Source organism: Polypterus senegalus, chromosome 9, assembly GCF_016835505.1.
Source record: "Polypterus senegalus isolate Bchr_013 chromosome 9, ASM1683550v1, whole genome shotgun sequence".
In the NCBI taxonomy this organism is placed as follows: Eukaryota; Metazoa; Chordata; class Cladistia; order Polypteriformes; family Polypteridae; genus Polypterus; species Polypterus senegalus.
In genome coordinates this window covers 182,314,837-182,342,666 of record NC_053162.1, presented here as the reverse complement: position 1 = coordinate 182,342,666, position 27,830 = coordinate 182,314,837, and the positions used below count along the sequence as shown (strand labels likewise).

Genomic DNA, 27,830 nt, shown 5'->3' with positions numbered 1-27,830 from the left:
TTAAAATTCTGTTTCAAGTTTTAGTTTGCGTAAAGGATGACAGTTTCTGACATTTATAGATTGACTGGTATGGGGGGGTGTCGGTTCCATGGCTATCACATGTCATTAAAGACAAGCTAAGAACTCTGGGTATTTAATGAGCAACATGGAGTGGGTTGGGAGTTCTGAGCACTTCGATTGTTCCTACAGTATAAAGAGAGAGGGCCTGTGACATGATGTGCTTATATGTGGGGTCACCAACGTGGTCATCACAGCGGCTACAAAAGGTCGAGGACCCCAAGGATGTAGTAATTCACTTGGGGATGGGGTGAAGTTTAGAACTCTGACTGCAGCTTTAGCTTGAAGAAACAATGGCAGTTTTATGACATGTAGAGAGGGACTGGTGGTGGTGGTGGTGGTAGGAGTGTCTGCTCCACGGCTACAAGGGCTGTTGAGGGAAGGCTGAGAACTCTTGGCACTCATTAATCTACAAGCTGGCGGTCGGGGCTGAAATTCAGAACCCCGATTATTGTTTTAGCTCAAAGAGAGGGCTTGTGAGCCGTGGAGATGGTGGTGTTAATGAAAATGGATCAACATCAAGGATAGCACTATTGTAAAGAAGAGATTGAGAAACCCTGGTATTCAGCTACCTACATGGGGGCTGGGGAGAGCTTAAGAACAATGAAGACACCTTTAGTATGAGGACAGAATGACAATTTATGACATGCAGAGACTGGATTGGTCAGGTCCATGGGTATTATAATTATTAAAGAAAGGTTGAGAACCCCTGGTATTCAGGACCCAACGTGGCGTTTTTGAGTGCCAAGCATTGCTAAAGTTTAAGGAAGAGGGCCTGTGATATAAAGAGCCAGTGGTGGGCACATATGGGGTCATCAATGTGGTTATCATAGCTCTAAGCGAGGTCGAGGACCCCTGGCAATCTAAATAGAGGGAAGACGGGATGTGACAATTAGAATTATGACAGTGGCTTTAGTTTGAGGAGGTGGTGACAATTTCTAACACATAGAGAATGGTGGTGGGAGTGTCAGCTCCACAGCTGTTATGACCATTAGAACTGTTCTGGAAAGGTTGAGGACTCTTGGTATTTAATATCCTATACTGATATATGGAGTGGGAAGTGGGCGGTGGTCTAAACTTCCAAAAGCACCACATAATGCTTTAGGTTAAAAAAAGGGGGACTTGTACCATACAATGGCAGTGATGTGTTTGTGTGGAGTTTATCATCCCAGTTGCTAAGATAAAGTTGAAAATCCCAGGTGCTTAGAAAACTCCTGTAATGGTAGGGCAGGGATAGGGGGGCACTAAAACAATGACTTATGGTTAGAAAAAGGATGTGTGCTATGAGGAAACAGAAATGTATATCGGTGGGCTCGAAACTGGGGTTATAAAGGTTGAGAACCCCGGAAACTTACTAAACCACACGGATGGTGAAATTCAGAACCTCACATTTCACATTAGCTTATAGCAGGGGTCTCCCCAACTCCGGTCCTGGAGGGCCCCAGTGGCTGCAGGTTATCATTCTAACCCTTTTCTTAATTAGTGTCCTGTTTTTGCTGCTGATTAACTTCTTCTGAATTAATTTTAGTTGACTTGCTCTGGAAGACTCGGACCCCTCAATTGTTTTTTTTTCCTTAATTAGCAGCCAAACAATCACAAGATAGAAAATGAAGCAAAACAAGACCAGCAAACTGTGTCTGTGCATCACACAATATCTGAAAATAAAGAAAGATGAAGGTCTCAGGAATGTTGATCTGAGAAAAATCAATAATTTAAGAAATGTCTGCTATTAACCGATGAGAGCAGCAACAAGGCATGAAATTAAAGAACGAGTGTAATTAACGACAAGACTCGGCGCCTGATTAACCAACTAGTTGGAATGAAATTTGTTGGAGTTTGAGGCCCTGACTGAGTTGGTCTTCTGTTGGCTTCATATTTCATTTCTATTTGGGTGCCATTTAAAGAAAGAAATGAAGCAATTCAATAATGAAGAAATTTAGAGGAACAAATCTTAAAAAACAATTTTCAAAATAAGTTAATTAGCAGGTCACTAATTAAGAAAAGGGTTGCAACAAAAACCTGCAGCCACTGCAAACCTCCCGAACAGGAATTTGAGACCCCTGCCTTAAGGAGAGGAGTGGAGAGAATTTCTGAAATGAGGAAACCATTACTGGTGGAGGGGTGGTGGGGTGCGAGTGTCTACTCCAATCCCTAATATTTAGTAGCCGGCAATGATGGAGTGAAGTTCACGATTGTCAGGAAGAGAATTTGTGACACAGAGGGACAGCACCACGGCTAGAGCGACTGAATAAACGCCTCACTCTGCAGCAGACTAGTGTGACCAGGAGACGCACCGAGAGCTTTGCCATCGTCGGTGGTCTTGAGAGCTCACATCTGTGACACTCTGGGTGACAAGTTATCTTTAGGTGTTGGAGATCCTCTGTTCCTCCTTAAGGCAACCGGCACCTGCCATGCTGTCCCTTGTCAACCTTTCTGTTTAAGCCCTTGCTCTGTTTTTTTTTTGTTCTTGGTGGCATCATTTTGAGATGTGTGGACATTTCCTTTTTTGTTCTTTTGGGTCAGATGGTAAGCTCTCACACAGATATGCTATTCTCCTTCCTTCCTTCCTGTCCACTCTGTTAAGGCCCCCCCTCAGATGTGGCCTGTGTCAAATTCCAGCCCTGTGGGACAGAAGTGCGAGAAGGATTTGTGGGAGCGCGCAGCTCCCCACCGGGATTTCGGGAAATTAGCAGTGAGGCAGGTCGTCTGTAACTGGATATCAAAGTCTCTGCTGAAGAAAGAAATGGAAAAAAGAAAAAAAAAAAGAAGAAAAGAAACCTCTCAGGATACTCGGGGCAGGATGGTGAAGACATCTCCTCCTAGCCAAAGCACACTGAGCCACCCGATAGGAGAAGCAGAGAGAGAGAGAGAGAGAGAGAGAGAGAGAGAGAGTGAAAATGTAAAAAGTGCCATTAAGGAGTTGCCTCACTCGTGGCGCACGGCTGGTGAACTTCTGGAAGCGAAAAGAAGGGAATCACCAAGGGGCTCCTTCATAGCTATCAGCATTATGACTCAAAGGATCCGCTGGGGAAATCCTGCTAATGTGGGGCACAACTGCATGACTGTCGGATGAGCTGGACTGCTAAGCAATTTAATGCCTACTTCCGGAAATATCCTGATGGTTTGGATTTCGGGCATCCCTCTCCTGGTTAAATTTTACTACTCATCTGTACCACAAGAATCTGGAAAAAATCACTTTGGCACGGACACTTCATGTGGATCTAAAGACAGGAGGTGCTCTTCAGGATCTCCATGCCTTGTGCTGCTATGACCTTCACGTTCCATCATGATCCTAACCTTCTAGACCTGGCCTGCTCAAATGGCGGCCCGTGGACAACATGTGGCACTAGAAGGCACTCCGAGTGGCCCAGTGCATGGTCCCGACAGAAACGCAGAGAAAAAAACAGGAAAAAAACACATTTCATGAGCCTTAAGAACTCCCTACAGTGTTACAGACCATGAAGGCAACATTCAACCCACAATGCTGTGTGTTGTTATGTGCCTGCACGAGGTGGTAATGGGCTGTGATACTGTGAAACGACAGATCGAAGGACCCGCTTCTCTGGATCTCTTTTACCATTCACTCCCCTCTCGGCCTGATCATGTCCCTCGGCTCTCTCCAGGGGGTGCCCTGAGCCCCCACAAAGTGCCTACCCTCAAGACTCCACCCCCACGGCCCATGCAGTAGCGACACACATCACAATCTCAACACACATGTGGTGATTTAAGACGAGCCTGCGTACTCTCGGTGGGCAGTAGATGCTTGTATTCATGTGTGTTGGTTATGGGAATGGGCACTGGTGGCACTGATAGTTCTTTTTCATTCTGTTTGGGCAGTAACAGGGTTTTTTTATGTATGCAGTGGCGCAATCGGAGCTCTGCTGCTTCCCATTAAAAAAGATGACAAGTTCGAGTCCCGTCTTTGACGCAAATGGCCAAGTAAATATTAAAGAATTGTTATTATTATATGACCGGGGAAGCAAACGTTGGTGCTAATAATACTGTGCACTACTTTGTCTTTAGGCACTTTGAGATGCTACTAGGTCAGATTTGAGCAAAATGTTTCTTCTTTATTTCAAAAGTGGAAAAAAAGTATTGCGACCTCCTCAGATTCTTTTCATTTATAGCTTTTGTATTGTTTTCTTTTTATGCACATATGCCGATGTCAGACGCGACCACGTTTGAAAGGGAGGAGGAGGAGGTTAGAAGCAGGCGCTGATACAGCACATTGCCGCACCCACCACATGACAAACCCGCTCAGGATCCCAGATGAAGGACCCGATGAGTGCAGCCATGTGATGGGTGACACCTCAGCACCACACTTGTTCAGATGGAATGGGAGAGTGCCCATCCTGCCACCAACCCCCAGGTTTGCCCCTGCAGGTTGGAGGGCCTAACTTGCAGGGCTGGATGCAGATTAACGTCATACCTGGGACGGAGCAATTACAGGTTAAGGGCCTCGCTCAGGGGTTATTTCTGGCGTTTATGGGATCTGAACCATCCGATTGCCAGCACAGACCCCCCAGCCTCAGAGCCACCGCTCTGAAACAATGAATAAACATCACTTGTTTTTTAAATACGTTCATTTGTGTTGGTTTGAAATTTGTTATTACCTGCTGCTGACCGGCCCCTGAAAATGTCGGGCCAGGCTAAATTTCATGGTTTGAAAATCTGGCCCAACTGAATTAGTAATCGAATAGCCCTGTGCTACACCATTGATTCTACAGCCTTGTCACACCTCCAGTGGGTCTGAAGGCCACCACATCCAGAATTAGCAAGACCTTCACATCCCATTCTGATTGAGAGAGCTCAGTAGCACTAATAGTGCCGTTCAGGTCCATGGGAGTCTGAACATCACACTTTGATATGTTTGCTGTCCTGATGTCCTATGTGACTTCAAAAGGTCCCTGAGTCCCTGATGGTGTGAATATTACACTCGGTGTGACGTCAGAGAACTTCACGCTCTGCATTACTGAGGACTTTACATTCCTTTAAGGGTTAAAGAATTTCACATCCTGTTTTGTTATCCACTTCAACTTTCTCAAAGATCCTACCATCTACACCATCCAGTTTTTTGACCCATAATACAGTATTATGTTAGAAGAGCTTCATATCCTGCATCACAGAGGCCAGAATGATCAACATAACTCAATATTACTAAAACATGTGTGTCCATGAGGACCTGAACACCACCCACTAAGGTGTTCTGACATTGCCACCTTACATGTCTCTGAAGGCCTCCATGTTGTATGATGGTATGACTTGCACACTCACTGTGGTGTCTGAGAACTCCATATCCCGTTACTGCTGACTTAACATTTACCAAGCAACGTCCCACATATGCCATCCATCTTCTGACCTTGACATCAGAACATCACTTCCTAAAACACTGTGGGTTTGGAGAATCCCACATCATATTTTGCTATGGACTTCGTGTTCAATAAGGGTCCTCCACTCTCCCTGTGGCCATAAAAAAACGGCACACTGGTGCCTTCATGGCCTTCAAGGACGTCCAAGGTCCCTGTGAGAGAGCCCTCTATGATCCATTGGTACACGAAGAGCTGTACTACTGTGTCCTTTATGTCATGACGGTGACACCTAATCGGAGCCTGAAAAGCTCCATATCCTGCATTACGGTTTAGCAAATATTTACTCGAGCCAGTTAAAGAGTAAAGATGTTGGCTTTGGTACATTCAAGTCTTTCGAGTATCTTGCCGTTGTCATTCATGGAGTTTCTCAGTCTCTAGTATTGTCCGTGTATTGACCTCCTAAACACAATGCAGCTTTCTTTGAGAAATTCTTAGACTTGGTGTCAATTATAATTACTAACTATGACAGGTTCCTAACAGTTGGCGACTTTAATTTTCATATCGATAGTCAATGTGACCCGAAAGCAAAAGAATTCATGAACCTCCTGCACTCTCTTGATTGAGCCAGCATGTTACGTCAGCCAGCACACAAAGCATGGCACATGTTGGATTTAGTGATTACTAAAGGGCTAAAAGTTGATGTGAGGCAGATTGTGGATTACGGTTTATCAGACTACTTTCTCTTACTATTTAATACAGAAATACTGACAGATAAAATGAACGAGAAGCATATTGTTAAAAAACGCTTCTTTGATTTATCTGTGACTCACACTCTTTTCGTGACATCAAAGAACTCCACGTCCTGCATTACTGAGGTCTTCATATCCCTCAAGGACAGCCACAATTTCTGCACTGCTATGGCTTTCATGTTTCTTGAGGGTTCTACCATATCCATCTTCTGTTATATGCCTTCTACACCTCAAATGGTCTGCAGAATAACTGAGGCCTTCACATCCTATAATGATCTGAAGAACTCCAGGTGTGTTATGACTTTGACCCTCATATTCCACCAGGATCTACTGCAGCATCTCCATCCAAATTTTTGATGATCCATACTGATTTGACCTTCATGATTCTGGAGGATCTGACCATTTGCATCATTCATGTTATGACCATCATGCCACATTTGGATCTCCACATTCTGTAGAGCTACAAAGTAATTTTCCATGATAGTCCTTCCATCTGAATAATCCATTTTGCAACTTTGACACCTAATACAGATCTGAAGAATCCACATCCTGAAATACCGAGACCTTCTTGTTCAAGTTCTTTATGAGCACTGCCAATCAGACCATCTCCATTTTCTATTTTTGACTTTGTGCCATTCACATCCCAAGGATATCCGAAGAATTCCACATCTTAACTGCTACGCCCTTCATGTTCCAGAAGAATCCCACCACTTTATTTTCTGTTTTAGGACCTTGACACCTGATGTGACTTTGAACTCCACACCCTACAGCACTGAGGCTTTCTTATCCTACAAGGATCAGAATAAGACCATCATTTTCACTAGTGAAGTGCACCTCAAAAAGTCCACATCCTATACTGCTTTGACCCTCATGTCCCAGAATGAGTTGGCATTCTCCCTCTTCTGTGTTGCTGTGCCGTTGCCAATTCATGCAGGTCCAATGAAGTCTATGTTTTGTGTTGTGTCTTTCAAGTTTCTCACGTTCAGTGGTGTTCAAGCCTTCCTCTAGTTACAGTAATGACATGGCCTTCATGTCCCATGTAGGTCCAAAATTTGTCAGGACTGCTAATCATGATGTCTTCACACTCCATCCTCAGGATAAGGAGAAAGCTGTCCACAGCTAAAATGTGGCTGGCCATGTGGATGACCATCACCACTCTGACTTGCCCAGCACCCAAAATCCACTAAACTGTGACCATCAGAGGACGAGTGAAACTCACACTTGAGTGTGTTAAATTGAATGTGAAAATGAGAGTTGGAAGCCCCTCTTCACCAGAATGGAAGGTGGGCGTTGGGAGCACATGCAGCCCGATGGGCTGTTGGGACAGGAGACCAGGATCACGACCTGCGTGATAAACAAGTTTGGTTTCATTCTGAGGTTCTACATCCTGTGGGTTGACGGGGTAAATGCCATCTTATTTAATCGTTTTGTGCGGTTCAAGGACCGTCGTCCCAAATCAAACCAACATGGGGAGCACCAAGCTGACGCTGTGGATCTAAACAAAAATGCAGCTGGGTCCGCATTTTGGGCTGATGTGCCATTGGAATCCTGCATTTGAAAATTCAAGTTTGGAAAATAAGCAAATTGCATTGTTAGACCAACTTGGAAGCAGTTTACACAGGCACATCTCAATCTGACTTAACGGGGGTCTCAAATTGCCGCCTTATCGAGAGAAATTCCGCTATGGAATCAGAAACTGAATTTTATCTTTTTCAAAAGAGGCCGCAGGAGTGCGTGAAGGTGTCACACCTTGTTTTTCAGTTTTCTTCAATTCCCCCCATTGCGCCATCTCAGTCTCTCATGATGTTTACAATTCCTATCTGGGATAATGTTCTGTAATTTCAGGATATCTCAAAATCACAAAAAAAAAAAAATCTGCCAACCTGGACTTTGCACATCAAAATGAGCCTCTGCATGAATTGAGCAGAAAATCTCTTGACCGGAAAATAACTGGAAATTTTTATAGGTTTTGGAATAACTAAGGTAGATTTCTGGAAATCTCTGTGTTCCTTATTACTCATTCCACTGGTATTTCAGTATATTTATATTTTTTATAAATCTCACTGGAGATCTCCTGAAATTTGAGAGCTCAATTCCCGTTTTAGGGGATCAGGGATGGCTCTCTTCTTCCTCTTCAGCAACGAGAAGCAGCCAGGAGTCCTTTTGATTAAGTAGACAATTCCTGCTCTGTACTCCAAAATTAACCAGCAGGGATGCCACGGGCCCTGTTAGGGTGGCAACTGTCCTACAGCTCCTTAGGGGTGTGTTCTTTGCAGGCAGGCAGGTTGGCACAATAACAATAAGGGCTGTTTGTGTCTTGGCCTAGCATATCACAGTCTATTCATTGTATAGCTATTAGAAGGCAGTGGGGGTCTACCTGCTAAGGCTTTGGGCTTTTAGACACAAGGTGGTCACTTCAGTCACTGCCTTCTCTCAGAGTCTGACCCTCAGCAAGTTGCTCACCCAGTATGATACGTATAAGCTGTGTATTAGTAAAGCCCTCTGAGATGGGGCTCTTTATAAAAAGGCACTATATAAATCAATACAGTCTGAAACGGTGCTCTTTATAAAAACGCACTACATAAAATGAAGGTAGGCTGCGATGGCATTCTTCATAGAAAGGCACTATACATTGTAGAGTCTGGGATGGTATGCCTTATACAAACACACTATGTAAAATCAGGGATACAGTGAACATCAGATGGCTTTGCCATTTCCGGACTTAGTGATGCAGCCATTTTCTGAAGTCACTATCTCAGATGGCATCATTTTAGCACCAGTGGTCACTCTTCTAATTAAATCATAATGGTCATCCAAACTGCAGATATCTTGCAATCTGTTGTTGTTGTGGTGTGAAATTTTGCATACAAGTTGATAAATATTTTGTATGCCTTTATTTGTAACGTAGGCAAAGCAAATGTAATATTAGTGTTACATTAGTGAGGAGCATTCATGTTTAAACACACACACAACCCCCACAGCCCCCTAGGACTAAGTCAGGATAGTGCATTTTAGGACAGGGTTGGGGGAAGAGCCTCAAACCAGTTTGGCCAGTGCTTCTCTGCAGGACCCTCTCTGTCAACCCCCACAGGAAAGCCAGTCTACCGAGCTGGCAAGCTTCACCTTAACAAATGGTTTTGGAGGGTGGCAAGTGTGATGGTATTCTGTGCCCCCATTTGTCTGAAATATGGCTGTCTGGAATTGGCCTTTAAGTACCACGACGCCCTGTTGGCTGTACGGGTTGACAGAGAGCCTCTAAATTTGCTTGCTTTACCCCTTCCTCTCTCTGACCAACTGATGAAGGAGCATCTCACACACCATGAACTGAAAAGGACATCACAATGAAGAGCACAGCTCGGCAGCCATATTGAGACAGGCATGCGTCCTGTTGTGAAGAAAGCTGACCACAAATGAGGACTTAACTCGAGACATTTTAAGTAACTAACAAGTCTGTGTGCCGCCTGAAACTACATATCACCATTTATCAGGTGGTATGGTTGCCAATATTCACTTGTACTTTGCTTATTGTTATTATTTTATGAATATTATATCAATAATATATTATTTAAGGTGTGCTTGTCTTTTACTACACCTAATTGCCTGAGGTTATAAATGTAGAAGGGAAGGTGGGGAGAAGTTATAGTGTACGATACCTTAGAAACAGTGGTAAGAATGTCAGATTTAAGGTATTCCGACAAAGGCTACATAATAATAAAAAAGGGGAAAGTAGAGTAATATGTTAATCTACCAAGACAGAACAGTTGTCTTTTTTTTTGTTTCTGCAGATTTTTTTATTTTGCCGATCCCTGGGCATTACAGTTTTCAGAAACGTGTCCAGGCTGTGAACAACCTTTGACCAGGGGTGCCTATACTTTTACACACAATGTTTGTACGTCTTCACGTGTTTTGTTGTGCTCTCTGTAGATGTGTACAATGCTCCAGGCTTATCAACAGACTATAGTGAAGAGCAAATTCAACCAAATGTGAGGTGGCTTACTCGACTGGCCACTATGAGGATGCCAATTCATGTCCCACCGCCATTTTCTTGTCTAATCTCTTGTGTGCCCAAACAAAGAATGAGACTTTGTTTTTAATATGCAGGTCACGTTGGATAAATACAGCTAATAAATGAGCATGGAAAGGCCCTAGAAAAATAAAAGGTATTATTATTATTATGCTGTGGAGCAGAGGTTGTACTGCCAGGGCCAGATTAAGGTGGGTGCTGTTGATGCTGCAGCATTAGGCCCATTCCTGAAATCGGCCCAGATGAAAACAGATGAGAATTTTCCGGAAGCTGAACAGTTTTCCTTTGCTATATTAACCTCAAAATAATTCTTAGAATAAAATTTGGAGTCCGACTTTCGTACACTTAGACACAGCATTACTTATTATACAGTTACTATTGTTCTTTTCCCTGTGACGTAACTATAACGTTGTTGTGTTTATTGTTAACCGAAGATCTCAAGTTAATGCTATCAAACAGTTTACTTTAATTTAGCTGCGTTTTTTGCAATATCTTGGCGATTCTTGCCACTTTATTATTGTTCGGTAAGTGCCACGTAGTAAATTTTTCACCTTGAAAGTTAGTCGTACAGTAAAAATCGATGGCTATTTAAATGGTTATCTGTAAAGGTAAAACTAAAAGCCACATGGATGTTTAGAATTTTTAAAATCCTCAACAGGATTCTGGTCTGTTATGAAATTTAAATCGTAGAAAAATGTTTACCCTCAAGAGCCTGAATTGAGTCCCTTTCAGCCAATGTCTCTGCAAATTCATTTTTTCTTTCTCTGTTTCGTAAGAGAATTGCAAAATGTTGTGTATTTCATTGTTAGGTTTTCTGCATTAAGTGCACTTTTCAGACAATTGCTATTGAATGTTGATGTTCCATAGTTTGATGTTAATCTCGAGTTGTTACGATACCAAGTCATTATTATTATTCATGTTCAATAAAGGCTGGCTGGTTGCGTCGCTAGCAATTAATGCTCGTTGGTCGGTCTGCGTGCTGCGTACGGCGAGTGTCGAATGCACGTGCGCCAATGCCGAGAACAAATAGACCTTTTTCGCACTGCAGCATCAGGCCCAATTTTGTCTTAATCCGGCCCTGAGTGCTGCTGCCTATGGGTTCCCGTCCCGTGTCCTTCATGCATGGAGTTTGTAAAGCACTGTGAGCAGTGAGAACAGTGCTACATAAATATAAAGAATTATTATTTTTATTATTATTATTATTATTATCATCATTCAATAGGCCACAAAATGTCCAGGAGTTCATTAGTGGCCGGCCACCTAAGGACAACAGCCTGCTCAGTCCTGACCATCATCCCCCTGTGAGTGTGCAGCACGATGTTTGCCCCTTACATGTTTGTTTTGTTCAAGGATGTTATGCCACTCTGGGGGGGAAAAAAAATGAAACCCCCCCAAAGGACTCCCACTCCACCCCCTGCTCGTCTTCTAGCAGATAAAAGGCAGTGGGACTTGTGAGAGCACATTATGGTCGGCCCTGCTATTCTGAGCCACAAAAATGTCAAAAAGCAACTTGAGTGAACAATGAAAAGGCAGCGGCTTAACAGACGGAGAAGTGTGCCAGAGCCACAAGACCCTTGCGGGAGACGCCTGTGCCACGGGGCAGGGAGGAATAAAAAAAAAACAAAAAAACAAAAATGGTACAAATGGGCAGAGAGACGAGTAAAAAGAATGGCAGCAAAGGAGTGGGTGTGAATGTGTCGGCTTGGTAATCCATTCTCTTGAGTGGCAGCCTCTCAGGTGGGCACCAATTTGATTTTAGTTTGATATAGCGCCTTTCATGAAGAACCGCAGTCCAAAGTACTTAAAAACTGAAGCACTGTCATGAAACCCCTTTAACTGTGGGTGACAAGGTAGCACAGTGGTTAAGCATTACTGCCTCTCCTTGTGGTATTTATCTACTCTCTCTATATAAAATCCTAAGCCTAAAAGTGCAAACGATCAGAGTTTCAGAGTTTATCAAACTTTAATGTGATGTTGTTAGATTTTCCGATTCTTATTCCATTTTTAAATTCTAAACTAAAAAATATCAAGAACTCGCGTCCTGCGAGACGAGACTTTGTGCTAAGAGATTTAACCACAGCCCAGGGACGGAAATAAAACACAAAGAGTAGGACAGCTGCTGTACAGGCTTTTAAATGTTCAAAGTGCCGTGCGAGATGCAGATCATGTGGCATGGCAGCAGCAACAAGCCAGCAGCTGATCGAGCAAAGAGAAGGTAAAAAAAAAAAAGGTATTTGCTTACCATTATATCACCGTTTAAGAGGGGGTCTCGGAGGAGCGACTGCGTCTCCTTGGGGTGCGTTCAGCCCCCCTCTTCACAGCGCGAGCGGCAGAGACGTGTAGTGGGTGGCGCGCAGCGCAGGCCGGGGGTTGGCATGTGAAGCGATGAGGGGCAAACCCCCTAGTTGGTAAATAACATTTAGACACTCTAGTTTATAATGGGCACCTGAGGATGGCATCATGTGTTGATTGGCCATGTGAGCAGAAGTTACACAGCTCTGTACATTTGGCCACACGACTACTATATTACATGTTTTCGGGTCTAATCCCTGCACGTTCCCCATCTGTGCGGTTTTCTCCTGGTGTCCCTGTGGGGGGCATCCCATTGTGTTAGATTAATTGACTTTATATGACTGTAGGTGGGTGTGTGTGCCTTGGGATGGACCAGCGCCCTCTCCTGGGGGGGGGCTTACTGCTGCCAGGGTAGGCTCCAGCCCTAATGTCTCTGAATTGGATTAAACAGATTTAAACGTTCACTGTAAATCCCACCTAAAAGGACTTTCAAATGATTCCGTTACTTACAATATAGCGCCTTTCCCAAGCTACAATTTCATGAATTCATTTTTATGGGCAGAATGGCGACACAAATGACCACAGTGGATAGCATCGCTGCCTCATGTGCCACATGCCCCGGGTTCGAATCCTTGCTTGTTCACCAGCTGCATGCGGTTCTCCTTGTGGTCCCGTGGGGCTCTCTCAGTTATTCCAGTTTTTACCCCACTACATCCCAGTGTGTTATTCTGATTGGAGTTGCATGACTGTACACGGGCGACCTATCCGAATGGTGGGTTGTTTAGTGCTGGCACCCAATGACCACTGATGTGCTCAAAGGGTTCAAACTTTCCTCCTAAAAGTGCTTTAAGATAATTCTGCCAATTATTCTATAGCACCTTTTCCACAGCACCATTCATTGAAAGTATGTGGGCAGTATGGTGGCACAGCAGTAAGCACTGCTGCCTCACACCTCCACAGACCTGGGTTCTAATCCAGGCCTGCTCTCTCTTTGGGTTATTCCCTGGTACTTGGGTTGCTTCTGTTGTGGAGTACACAAGGTCACCAACCGGGAACACTTAAGAGTCATCAAGCCACCAGAAATGGAGAGCATGCAGAGTCTAGCCTGAGATTTGAACCACTGCCCTTATGGCATATAGTGCCTTTCATACTGAACACACCTTACACTTAACATTGGCGCGATGTCACGGGGCACTGTTAATCTTTAGCCCTCCAGATTGGCTCTTCAAGCCACATCACCCTCTGGTGGAAGTTGCTGGTACTGACTTCTCGGCCTTTCTAGTAGCGGTCACCGCCTCTCACATGTCTTCCCTTCTTTTGCAGGTGAACGTCACAAAAGGCACACAAGTCTCAGCCCACAATGAGGATTCACACGCTGCTGCCGGTGGTCTTGCTGCTATTCGTCGTCACTGCCGGGTCCTTCACAGGTGCAGCCCAGGAATTTAACCACGACGAGGAAGGTGTGGAGCAGGAGTTCCTCCACGTGAACAGATACAAGAGGGCCAGTGACTCTCAGCAGGACAACAAATGCTCGTACACCTTCATCGTACCACAGCAGAAGGTGACGGGAGCCATCTGCGTCAACTCCAAGGTGCCCGATGCCATCCTGGAGAACAGAGTGAACAAGCAGGAGCTGGAACTGCTCAACAATGAACTGCTCAAGCAGAAGAGGCAGATCGAGACGCTGCAGCAGCTGGTGGAGGTGGACGGCGGCATCGTCAACGAAGTCAAGCTGCTCCGCAAGGAGAGCCGCAACATGAACTCACGGGTGACGCAGCTCTACATGCAGCTGCTGCACGAAATCATCCGCAAGAGGGACAACGCCCTGGAGCTCTCGCAGCTCGAGAACAAGATCCTGAACCAGACCACCGAGATGCTGCAGCTCACCAACCGCTACAAGGACCTGGAGTACAAGTACCAGCACCTGGCTGCCCTGGCAAATAACCAGACCATCTTGATTGCACAACTCGAGGAGCAATGCCAGAGGCTACCCATCAGACCAATCCCTCAGCCGCCGCCCGCCCAGCCAAATAAAGTGTTCCAGCCGCCCCCCACCTTCCCACGCATCACCAACCAGATCACCAATGAGATCCAGGGAGACCAGAACCTGAAAGACCAGCAGCAGGCCCTCCCGCCGCCGCTGCCCACCATGCCATCTATCACCGTCAGCCCAACTGCCACCAACAGACCATCAGGTAGGCTCAGCGTGAGATGAAGGTGGCGTAACAAACACCGGGAATTCTATCACAAACAGGGATGAGGGTGGGCTGTGCCCATGAATAGCACGGTATCACTAAATGTTCTGGGAATTCTGTAGGATAGAAGTATAACATTTGGAATTCACCTGGAATTGTATTGATCTGAAGTGGCCCTAAAAATTCCCAAGGGAAAAAGCCCCAGGCAGACAACATTAGGAAGTCACCAGAATAGCATATTTCTTGGGAATTCTACTGGATGGTGGTTTTTCATTGGGCTGTAGCATGAAAAGAATGAATGGGGGGATGGGTTGTGGAGAAGGGAAAATTCCCAATTACAAAGACCCCTGTAGGCACGATTACCCATGAGTAGGGCTGTATCATATTTTATGGGAATTCTGCTGGAGAAAAGTATTAAATTGGACTGTACCTGGAATTTTATTGTTGAAAAGCACTGGGGGGTAAAAGTGGCTCTAATTACTGGGAATTATCCAGAATAACATTATATTAGTAGATTTTTTAAGAACTCTACTGGAAGGTGTTTTTTTTCATTGGGCTGTAGTGTGAAACATATTGATGAGAGGTAAGGGGTGTGTGGAAGGAAAAATTTCCAAGTAATGATGGCTCAGGTAGGCAGCGTTGGGAATGTCCACAAATAAAACACAGTAACATTAAATCTTCGATGAATTCTATGATAGAGAGGTATTCAAAAGAAGTGTATCTGGGATTTTATTGATAATGAAAAAAATCCAAAAGGAAGAAGCTTCAGTTAGGCAGCATTCGGAATTCTCCGGAATATTACTTATATTTTATGGAAATTCTGCAAAAGGAATTTTCTCAATGAAGTGTACTGGTGAACATGGGACTCTGAAAATTCCCAATTAAAAAGACCTCAGTAGACGCCTTATGGGAATTCTGCTGGAGAAAAGTATCAAATTGGACTGTACCTGGAATTTTATTGTTAAAAAGCACTCTGGGGGGTTAAAAGTGGCTCTAAAAATTACAGGGGAAGAATCTCCCTGGTATAAATTACTGGGAATTATCCAGTGGAACTCTACTGGATAGAAGTATTACATTGGGCTCTAGTGAGAATTTTCCTATGAGGGAGAGAGTGACTCTGAAAATTCCCAAGGGAAGAAGACCCTTGTAGGCAGCACTGGAAATTCCCATGTATGGCACTATAGTATTTTATGTGGGAATAATTCTGGGATTTTTTTTTTTTGGTGAGTAGAATTGTCCTTGAATAGCATAATACTGTGGTATTCATTTGTGATTTATGATGAAGTATTAACTTGGACTGAAATGGGACGTTTCTTAATGAGAACTACTGGAGGACAAGTGGCTCTGAAAATTCTCAAGGGCAAAGACCCCGGGGTGGGCAACTCTGGGAATTCTCCAGAACAGCACTGTGTTATATTTTTCGTAGAATTCTACTGGATAGTTTTACATTGAAGTTAATATCAGGCAGCCATGGAAATTCTCTAGAGTATTATTATATATTCTGGGAGTTTTATTGGAAAACTGTATTAAATTGCACTAAACTGGGAATTTTCTATGTGAAGTGTATTAGGCATAAATAGCTCCAAAACTTCTAAATGAAAAAGCCTCAGTTAGACAGCAGAGGGAATGTTGGCCTATATTTTAATATCGGATACCCCAGGGAATTCTACAGCAGAAGAGTATTAGATTGTAATATATTGGGAATTTTCTTGGTGAGGTTTATCAGGTGGAAAAGTAGCCCTGGAAAGTTTAAAGGAACAGGAATCATGTAGGCGTTTATTGGAAATTGCAATAAAACAGAGATCACTCTGACTGCTCTCGCCCAAATTCGGGTGGGAGTAGCAATAGCGGAAGTTCTCCAGATGAGGAGCAGGTAGGTGGTACAAATAATCCACCTGTAGAAGTTTCATGATCTTGGTGAGGAGAAACAAGCAAACTACACTGGGAATGTTTTTGGTGAGGATTACCAGGCAGACGAGCGTCTCGGGAAGTTCCTGAGAGAAACAAACCATTCAGGCGGCCTTGATAGTCTCACTGGGCAGTATTGGGACATTAGACACTCTAGGGATTCTCGTGGACATATTGGATTACACGGCTCTAGGGATTTTGTCAAGGCGGTGCATCAGGCAGGACTATAGCTCTGTAAATTGAAAAGTGTCTGGTAGGTGAAATGAAAATCCTCCTGGATAGCACTAAAATATTGGGAACTCTTGGAATTCTGACAACAGGCAGGTCTATAGCTCTAAAAACGGTAAAGGAGCCCCAGGTAGGTGGTAAGAGAAATTCCCCCTAGGCAGCATTATAATGTGGGATACTCTTGGAATCCTCCAACATGAAGTCTTAGTTTAGACTGTACTGGGAATTTTCTTGGTGAGGTGTTTCAGGCAAACAAAAGGCATTCATGTAGATCCTAAAACAGTATATAGTAGATGGCACTGCAAGTTTCCCTGAAGGAGACCACTGGGTATTTGGCTATTGGAATTACTCTGGTTAGGGCTGGAGGGGAGTCTGTGCTCAAACCGGGAATTCTATAGATTATCCTGGAATTCATTGAAGTCTAATTTAGGATGCAGCACCACGTAGACCACATTCCCATTGAGAATTCCTCCACAAGACCGCGTAGCGGGGTTTGCGTTCGATTAGCTGCTTGCTCAGTCTCAGTCCCCCCTCAGGCTCTCCATAATCAGTGCAGCATTTAGAAGCCGTAGTGGGACACACGGGAATAAAGAAGAAGTGCAACTGCAGGCTCTCCCTCCCCGACCCCCATGTGCTGCTGCAGCTTGTGATGTCTGCTGATCACGGGCTGGCTGCTCGCCATGTCAGCTGCCAGCCGCTTAAGCCTGGCGCTGGGCCCAAACGTCTAGGGATGACACGCAGGGGATAGCCCTCCTCGCCTGAAGGGGGGAAAGACAAAAGAAAACAAAGCAGGTCTTTTCACAGGAAAGGATTGGGGATGACCGCTGGTCACATTGTCTCCATATTCTGGATAGCAGCCACACTCCCTATGGGGATGCCAAGCCCATTTTTTTTTTTTGTGCCATCTACAGGTGACATAGGATATGACAAGTGGTTCTACCGATACTAAAACGGGGGCTTCTACTGATTTACCAGTCACTTTTCATGTCAAACGGCGCAGAGGGAAAACTCCCAAATCTTAAGATGAGCCTCCACCTCCAGAACAGATGACAGTCAGGCGTCCGCTCGTCCAGGGAGTCCAAAGGGCGCTGCGCCAAAGCAAATATTATTCGTCTCATTTAGGCCTGGAAGGATGCCTCTCCAAGCGAGGCGTACTAAATCACGGATCTGTGCTTCCAGAACTCCCACACTGTAATCGGCACATTAAACAAACTGAGGCTGTCAATAAGCCACGGCTTCTCGGGACACCGGAGTGCCGACTCCTGGCAGCATTGTTAGCCCAACGAACCCACCGATCTAAAGGCCTCATTCATCACGATGGCCTAAATGGACAATCCTCCAATGTGCCCCAGAAGAGACAGTCAAGTGAGTGTGCGGCACACCACACCACAAAAGGGGAGCAACCAAGGGGGCTCTGGGGGGCTGCACTGCCACGTTACTTTGTAATTAGCCAATTACAGTGTGTTTGCCTACTACACCATTTTTGGTTTGCGAGGAATACAAAGCACCAGGGGGTCTGAAATCCGAGCTTGACAGGAACATCGACATCTGTCCAGAATAAACAGGCACTGAAAATTTTTATTTTATAACAGCACCTTTTATACCACATTTACTGTCAATATCTGAACTCTTTAAAGAAACAGCCACATTAATATCTATTCATAAGAAATGCACACAAAAAAGTCAACCTTTTATTATTTACTTATATAGCACTTTTACATCATACTGGCTGTCCCCAGCGGCTCCGCTCACATAGTAGTGAAACAGGACAAACTTTAAAAATCAATACAAAAAAAATGTAACTCTGGCCAAGTGGAAGGTCGGTACACTCCAACGTCAAACACTGGCCCTGCATCTGATCGTGTACAGCTCTGACGGGAGAGCGTCTCTCGAATGGCCGTGATACCTGCCAATGAGCAGGTACCCTCGAAAACACACGTAGCTGTGATCTCTGTCTCAAAAATGGCAAATGTTACACCTAAACAAAGCTATAGATGATAATGTCTGCTGAACAAACAGGTATCGCTAGCTAAACGGAGGCAAGCTGCGCTCCAACACGTGGCGAGAGATAGAGCGACTTGAATGGAGGCTGGCGTGCTGAGGACCCACCCAGCTCCCCTCGGCCTGCAGCCTCTCACTCGGATTCGTGAAAATAAATCGCTGCCAAAAGCGAACTATGATACTTAGCGCGATGAGAGGAGTCACAAAATCAACCGGAATGTTCAAGAAAATTATAGAAAAAAAAAAAAAAAACAATCTAATCCGTTAAGTAGTTCCGTCATGAAAAGTGGACAGACAGAGAGACAGACATTGTATGACAGATATAGATTTACTATCAATAACCTTATTCTTTAGGGATAAGTGGGCAGTTTGAAATGGCCACCCAGGTTTCTGTTCATGATAAAGGGATGCAAAAAGTCAACCTTTTATTCTTTATTTTATATAGTGCCTTTCATACCATATTTACTCTTTAGAGCACATAAAGCAGGTTGAAATCTGGATTTCTGTCCACAATGAATGCCCATCAAAACAGTGACCCTTCCATGTTTATTTTATATAGTACCTTTTACATTACATTTACTGTCAATATTCTTGTTTTTTATAGCTCGGCGTAAAGTTTCAAAAAGACCTCCGTGCATAACCAATGAGCGCCTTCAAACTGTAGGATACACACCACCTGCTGCACCCTCTTTACTATCAGCACCACAATTCTGTAGGGCACAGCGGGCAGTTTTCAAAATGGCCAGGCCAACTTCTGAGTGGAACAAGCATGTCTGTTCACTCTTTATATAGCGCCTTTTATACTATATTTTTTGCCTATAATCTCCTTCTTGACAGTTTAGCAGAAAAGCATTAACTCTTTAATCCTTATTTCAGACAGAAAGACAGACAGACAGAGATAGATAGATAGATAGATATGAAAGGCACTATATAATAGATAGATAGATAGATAGATAGATAGATAGATAGATAGATAGATAGATAGATAGATAGATAGATAGATAGAAAGGCACTATATAATAGATAGATAGATAGATAGATAGATAGATAGATAGATAGATATGAAAGGCACTATATAATAGATAGATAGATAGATAGATAGATAGATAGATAGATAGATAGATAAACTTCATTTGTCTTTTACACAATATTCACTCTCAATAGTTTTATTCTTCAGAGCTCAGGTTCAAATGGCCTCACTGCTCTCTCTCTCTCCATAACTAATGGTCACCAAAACATTAGCCCTCCAATTTATATTATACAGTACATAGTTTCTTTAATATTCATATTTATTGTCGATATCCTTATTGTTTAGAGCTCAGCAGGCAGGTTGAAACAGACACTCAGATTTTCGACCCTTTAACCTTTTTTTGATATACTGTAGTGCCTTTTATAATTACATTTGTCACTCACAATAAGCTCCTTCATTAAAGCTCGGCAGACACCAATTGTTATCCGTAACAACTGGACACCCAAACTTAGGCCTTAATTTTATATAGTGCCTTTAATGTCACATTTGCTGTCTATAATCCGATTCTTTAAAGCTTAGCAGTCCAAATTGATTTCTATGCATCCCAAATATGTACCCAAACCACTTTATTTTATATAGTGCCTTTTATACATATTACATATATACATGTACATATATACATAATTTTCCATGTGAACTTCTGTCCATAACATCCACCTTTCACTCTCTTCTTCATGTAGCACCTTTTATAATATTACTAGCAGCCGTCCCGTGTGGCTCCGCCCTCGTTAAAGTGAAACATGACAGTGAGAAGGGCCCCGCCCAGCTCCCTTCTCCTGAGGTTCCGCCTCCCCACTCTTGAGGCCCCTCCCTGGCTTCCCATCCCCTCGGGTTAGTGCAAATAAATTGCTCTTGTAAGCAAACTATGATACTTATCGTGATGAGAGAAGTCACAAAATCAACCAGAATGTTCAAGCAAATGCTAGAAAAAAACCCGATCTGAGTCCGTTAAGTCGTTCTCTCGTGAAAAGCGGACAGACAGACAGAGGTTGGATTTTATATTTATAGAAATGTATGGTCAATATCCTTCAGTCCCTTACATTCTCATCACTATCGAAGAGTTAAAAGAAGTTGATCTTTACTGTAGATTTCACAGTTGTCAGTGTCTCTGATCTTTTACAATTCCATCATCGGAATTCCCAATTGTATTAAAGGTGATAATCAATAAATACAGAAAGTATGACGCTTTATTAATACTGAAACATTATCATAATATTTTATTAAGGGATCCAAGTCTCAAGATTTAATAATTTTCTTCTTTTAACGTTAGGGTGATTTTTATCCCCCCACCTGTTCTGTTACTTGTGTGACAATACGCAGTACTCTTACAGTCCTGTAGATGGCGCACTGGACTCTTCTTCTCCTATCCGACTTAAGAAATTGCCGGGGGACGCTCTGTCTGTCGTTAATGTAAAAGGAACAATGGTGACCAGCACTGTTAGCATGGCTGTGTGGATTTGGGTTATGTTGGTATCACAGCAGTAATAGCAGGCATGAAAAGAGCACTTGAATGCTTTGCCACGTGAAAGCGAAGTAATCCAGTGATGTTACCAATGCAGGGCCACTAGCCATCAGTGAAGGTGTGGAAGTCAATGACGTGTGTGTGTGTGTGTGTCTGTGTGTGCACAGGGTGATGAGATCGGGTATAAAATACAGCCAGGCATTGGCAGAGCACACAAACTGGACAAAGACAGCAACTGCAGTTTTTTAGACAGCAGAACATCCATATGTTAAATAGCACCTTTCAACACAAAGCTTATATAGAAGCATATACAGTTTGTATATTTATAGAGATGAAGGTGGAATGCCAGTCCACCACAGGGCACCCTCACACAGTGCCAGTCTAGTGATGACCCACTTAGGTTGTGTATAAATACATCATCATGCCTTCCTTTGTAAGCAACAACCCAGTCTGTACAAGTTGTGCCTTTCAAACTGACCGGTTTCTTGATGTTATATAGCGCCTTTCATAGTGTCCAACTCATCAGAGCTCTGCAAATCAACCGTAACTTCAAGTTGTGTCTTTCATAGCTGCTTGTTTTTTAATGAACTCCACTAAACAGTCTTCAGGTGTATGTGGTGCCTTTTATGCTTCACATCCTCAGAGCTCTGCAGTGTTTTTTAAACTGTATATAGTGCCTTTCATAATTATATTCGTGGAGCTATGCCAAACCATCTTTATTATAAACAGTGCCTTTTATAACCCTCAGAGCTCCCCAAAACCATTTTAGATGTGTATATAGTGCCTTTCATAATATCCACATTACCTACACGTGTAGGGCCTTTCACAGCCACCTCAGCCTCAGAACATTCCACGTTATATAGCGCCTTTAACAAGAGACTCTCCTTTCAACTCCACAAAAAGTCTTCTCTGCCAGCACTGTCTGAAATGCTTTTCCACCCGCCAGCCCCACATCCTGCTTGGCTGTGCCCCACTCGCTGCCCGCCTCTGTCCTCCAAGTGGTAATGAGGTGGCATGAGAATAATCAGCATGAGCCGACACCACAAGCCATCTAGTAAACCCCGAGCGATGCCGACGAGAGCGGAGACTGACACAGAACACGCCTGCTGTCGACGGAAAGAACATGAAGTCATTTCTTCCACCTAATTGCAGTCTGACAGGCAGTGCCGGGGGGCTGGGGGAGTGGGGGGTCTCGGCTACTGAGCCTTCCCATCCAGCGAGACGGCAGGAGGTGATGGGCCTGCAGGCGCAGGCAATTTTCACAGATGAGGCTTGTTGTTACGGGATGCTGCCCCACCCACCTCAGGGTCCAAAGTATCACTTTTTCCTCTTCTTTTTCTTTTTTGGGGGGAATGCAAAGTGCTGACGCCTCGTGAGCTGACCCTCCTGCTGAGCGCCTCCCTCCATCTTTCACCACCATTCTGCACTAAATCCGTGACTGGCTTAGACTTTACTGGCAGTTATGTCCCCTCCTTTAGGGGACGGGAAGCAGAGGTTTGGACAGTTGTTATTTTATATAGCGCCTTTCACAGTAAATTTGGACTCTGACTTTTGTAAAGCACCTTGCATGATCGTAAAGTTTTGGCTTTAACTGTTTGCTCTCACTTAGTGCACTCTGACTGATGGTCACTGTGAAGAGACATCCACAAAGGATTATCGGGAGGTAGTCAAGTAATAATTAATTATATAGTGCCTTTCATACCATACATTAATGGTCAAGTAATAATTATATAGTGCCTTTTTATAACACACTTATTATTGGTCAAGTAATAATTATATAGTGCCTTTCATAACACATTATTGGTCAAGTAATAATTATATAGTGCCTTTCATAACACTTATTATTGGTCAAGTAAACATTATATAGTGCCGTTCATAACACATTAATGGTCAAGTAATAATTATATAGTGCCTTTCATAACACACTTATTATTGGTCAAGTAATAATTATATAGTGCCTTTCATAACACTTATTATTGGTCAAGTAAACATTATATAGTGCCATTCATAACACATTAATGGTCAAGTAATAATTATATAGTGCCTTTCATAACACACTTATTATTGGTCAAGTAATAATTATATAGTGCCTTGCAAAGCACACATTATTACTAAGCACTTGCTTTAAAGCCATTCACTCACACACTCTCCCAAGAGTCACACACATATATAGTGCCTTTCACAGTTCGTCTTACATTGTTGTTACTCTTATGTGGTACCTCGCACTGTCACAAAGTTTTGGCATAAAATGTTTTCTTCTTGCTCGATGCCCTCAGTGATGACTGTGGAGGGGTCACCCCACCTAAAGGGAGAGGTCACCTGATGTGTATATAGTGCCTTTCACATCACATATGAAGTACTTCAAAGCTGCTCACTCACTGGAGTCCCAGTTACACAGGCATACAGCACCTTTCGTGATCACAGCACCTTTCCCTCAAACTAGCAGACCCTACCTGAGGCTTTCTAGCGCCTTAACAATCCACCATTCAGTCCTCATTCACATGGCAACCCATCTGATGGGCATTTACCAAAGCAGCTGGCTTTCTAGAAATGGAAATGTCATGGTGCTCACTGTGAGAGGCAGACCCCCAACTCCGCTGCTGGAGACGCACGACATGCCGATGCTCGTACCCAATTAAATCTGTCTTGGAAAAACACCAAAGGCAATTTAAATCTGGCAGCCAGAGTCCCTCATTTACTGCAGCGTGACTGGCATGTGTCTGTTTAATCGAGCCTGGGATAGGTCCTGGGGAGATGGCATTTGGGCCAAAGTTCTTTTTGACTTGATGGCAAAAGTCATTATTTTCATTTGTTGTGGACGAGGGTACCTGACCTCAGGAGGTCATCCATATGGCTTAATGTTCAAATTTGAAATGTGACTCCCACCAGGCACAGTACAGATATTTATCAGCAAATCAGGGCACACTCAATGCCCAAACCATTTAGGGCATGACTAGGGATGGTGGGGGTAATCGCTGGAGTAATTAAAACTGAAGGGGGCTTCCATGAAAAAGGAGGTCCTCAGTGTTTGAAGCTAAAAAAGCAGCATAGGTGGCAAACGTCACCAAAGTCTACTAAGGGCAGAATAAACGGGTATAATAATAATAAAAAAGGAGAGAGGACCTTCTGCTTGGCATGTGACACACATCTGATAATTAGTCATTCTGATTATATAAACTGAGGGCATCACAGAGTATCTTTATTATGGCCGTCACTTTTTGTTTTAAATGATGCCCTTTGGCTTTCAAAATGTTAGCCAATGACGCCAGCAGACGGCATTTTTAAGTGGTCGTGCTCGTGTATATTAAGGGTAGAATGGAAAAGGGGGCTACCAACTGGAGGAACTCACAGGGTGCAAAACAACCCGACATGTCCGTGTCGTCTATCACATTTACTAGCTCCCAGTCGCCCCACCTCACTTGTCGTCATCAACCTGGTGCCCGCAAATCCCCTGGTACGATGTTCTCAGCAGCCATGTCAATATTATTCTTGGCTTCCTCCACAGCAGCTTCCCTCCCTGAGGCACAGCAGGAGCCAAAGTCAACTGCGGCCACAAACCGGTCCACCCGTGTGGTGCAGGCCTTCAGCTTGGGCTCCGAGACTGGAATGTTCCTGCAGTTAATAGCTGAGGCGTTTCCAGCGGCCTCCACTATGAGTACAATAAGAACACAGACCCCTAGGGCCCACATGAAGAAGGTGTAGGTGTCACTTTCAGCTTTTCTGTCCTTGTCTGGGGCGATTCATTCTTCTTTATTTACTCGTAATTTCTGTCATGCTGGGGATCTTTAATCCTTGTGTTATATTGGGTGGTCATATAGCGCCTTGGAAATGAAGGCTGAGGCACAATCTGTCATGACTGAGCAATTCTGATATTGTCACATGAGCACCAGAATCTGTGCCACACTCTGCGCCACCACTCCCCACAGTCACCACCTGCAGCATATCCAGTCCCAGACCCAGACATGTTCAACCTCCTTCCTAGACTTAATGATGCGCTGTTAAAAACAAACACCTGCCCTGCTCACCTCTGGGACCCTCCCAACCCACCAGCTCTTGCACTTCCATATCAGACCTTTAGGAAGTACTGACAGTAATACACCCAGGTCACCACCAGGAGGCAGTGAGATAGAAATATTAGCAACAGGGTCCAGTGCTTTATTTGGGGACCCTGAAGCCACACCCAGCGGCCACCTCCGTGACCCCTTCGGAGTTCTGTGCCCATTACACATAGTATCCCTCGGGATGCTGTACCCATTAACCCCTAATTCCTGCTTCGCAGTACTGCACTCAATACTCTCCATAAACCCCCTAGGATCTTGTGCCCCTTACCCTTAAGAGCTCACCTGGGGTTCTGTGCACATTACCCCTCATTACCCCCTGGAACCGTGTTCCTCTTACCCCCAATGGATCCCCCTCCTACGTCATTTACCCATTATCACTAAGTCAGCCCCTTCTGGGATTCTGTGCCCATTATCTCTAAGTAGCCAATTTCTGGGTACTGGGCCCATTATCTCTCTGCATCCCCTACTGAATTCTACTCTTATTACACTTTCTACCAATTATGGGTACGGTGCCCATTTTTCCCTCCATGCTCCCTTCTGGGTACTGTGCCAATTACTCTTCAGTACCCACCTTTTGAGTCCTGTGGCCATTACTACACAATACCCCTCCCACGTCCAATAGCCATTACCCATTAGTGCCCCTTTGGTTCTTGCAATATGGCATGATGAGTATCCTCAAAGCGAGTTTGTCTCTTTTACTGATTAATCAATTTAATTTCTTTTTATTATTTTATCAAACTGATCAGATTTCCACTACTGCCAGTCAAGACAGACCAGGTGTTTGAATTCAGGATTAACCTGGCACCTGGCAGAGGAGGTGAGGACAGTCAGACAGACTTAGCGACATTCTCATGTCTCGTCCTGCCATTTCACCCACAGGTCCCTGGAAGGACTGTCTACAAGCGCTCGAGGATGGCCATGACACCAGCGGCATATACCTGGTGAAGCCCGAGAATGCCAACAGGTTAATGCAGGTGTGGTGCGATCAGCGGCATGACCCCGGAGGCTGGACAGTCATTCAGAGGCGACAGGATGGCTCTGTTAACTTCTTCCGGAACTGGGAGACATATAAGGTAAGAGGTTCACCGCCAACCTTAATGGTGCTGGAGGAGGAAGAAGAAGAGGAGGAAAACAGAGGAGAGCCAGCGGGACAGTCAGTGAGGAAGAGGGTAGTGGAGGATATAAGACCGAGGGTACATCCTGCCCTCTGCCTGCCTCTAGTTTCATGTTTCAAGGATGCCAGCACGTGGGCACACTACACAGTGTGGAGGTGTCAAGGAGGGTAAGCCACTCCCCCCTGTGCCACACACTGCTCAGTGTGTCACCTGCACCACTCCATCACACTGCCAAGTAGCACTCCTGCTCTGATTATGCAGTTGGCTTTGGCATTATTAGCCATAAGATCCACTCAGCTATTTGAACCCACTGGGTATTTTTATATGATGCTGTTAGCTGCAGCCCATAGCCCAGACTCTTTCACTGGCATGTCACCAGCACTGGTCTGCAGTAGAGCATTGCACTGAGCAGACCCAGTTGCCCACAGTCTGCACATTACACCAGACAAGATGATCCTGACCACTCTCATGCCCTTTCTCTCTGATATCCGCAGCAAGGCTTTGGGAACATCGACGGAGAGTACTGGCTCGGCCTGGAGAACATTTACTGGCTCACCAGTCAGGGCAACTATAAGCTGCTGGTCACCATGGAGGACTGGCTGGGCCGCAAGGTATTTGCCGAGTATGCCAGCTTCAGACTCGACCCGGAATCGGAGTTCTACAAACTCCGGCTCGGCCGCTACCATGGTAACGCTGGGGACTCCCTGACGTGGCACAACGGAAAGCAGTTCACTACTCTGGACAGAGACCACGATGTGTACAACGGTAAGCCACTAACCACCAAAGATACGGGAAGGAGGTCCAAGATACCAGAGTGAGGGTGGTGAGGGTGAGGGTCATCAGTCCAGAATTACCTAGTACTTAATGGGTAAGGGTGAAGGATGCTATGAGAAAAGTCCCTAGTGTTTAATGGGTGTGGATGACGACCACCCATCAGAGTCCCTAAATAAAGCAATGGGCCCTGTTCCTAAGAATTGTGTTGTGGTGACCTGGGTGTATTACTCATCAGGAGCTGATGATCAAAGTAACAAATGGGTGAAGATGATGAAGGTCACTAGTCATTAGCAGATGAAGTTAAAAAACAAAAGTCATGAGTTAGGAGATCATGGAAGCCTTTAGTTGGTTTTATTTACTTACTGGGCGATGATGAAGGCTGCTACTCATTGATGGTGATGAAGCTGAAAATCCCTGATCACTAAAGGATGAGAATGAAGGCCATTAATCATTATTGAATGATCATGAAGATCATTAGATGGAGGAGTGTGAGAGTGAAGGCCACCGTCCTCTGTGAGTGAGGACAGTCCATATATAGTTCATACTACTGTAGGTCATGAGGCTCATCACTTTGGAGAAGACAGTGACAAAAGTCACCAGTGCCTAGTGAATGACAATGACAGTA

The 27,830-nt window shown here is 44.4% G+C and overlaps 2 protein-coding genes across 5 annotated transcripts in view; one reads left to right on the top strand and one right to left on the bottom strand.

Moving 5' to 3' along the window:
* The window catches only part of ralgps1 (Ral GEF with PH domain and SH3 binding motif 1), a 342,472-nt gene that overhangs the window by 140,481 nt on the left and 174,161 nt on the right, over nucleotides 1-27,830 (bottom strand). The window lies entirely within an intron of this gene.
* The window catches only part of angptl2b (angiopoietin-like 2b), a 38,113-nt gene that overhangs the window by 8,866 nt on the left and 1,417 nt on the right, over nucleotides 1-27,830 (top strand). For both annotated transcript variants that reach the window (XM_039764464.1, XM_039764465.1), the window contains exons 2-4: nucleotides 13,755-14,626; nucleotides 26,196-26,389; nucleotides 26,926-27,196. In XM_039764464.1, the coding sequence (XP_039620398.1) occupies nucleotides 13,792-14,626; nucleotides 26,196-26,389; nucleotides 26,926-27,196 (1,300 nt within the window). In that variant the 5' untranslated portion in view covers nucleotides 13,755-13,791. The remainder of the gene's footprint in view (nucleotides 1-13,754; nucleotides 14,627-26,195; nucleotides 26,390-26,925; nucleotides 27,197-27,830) is intronic.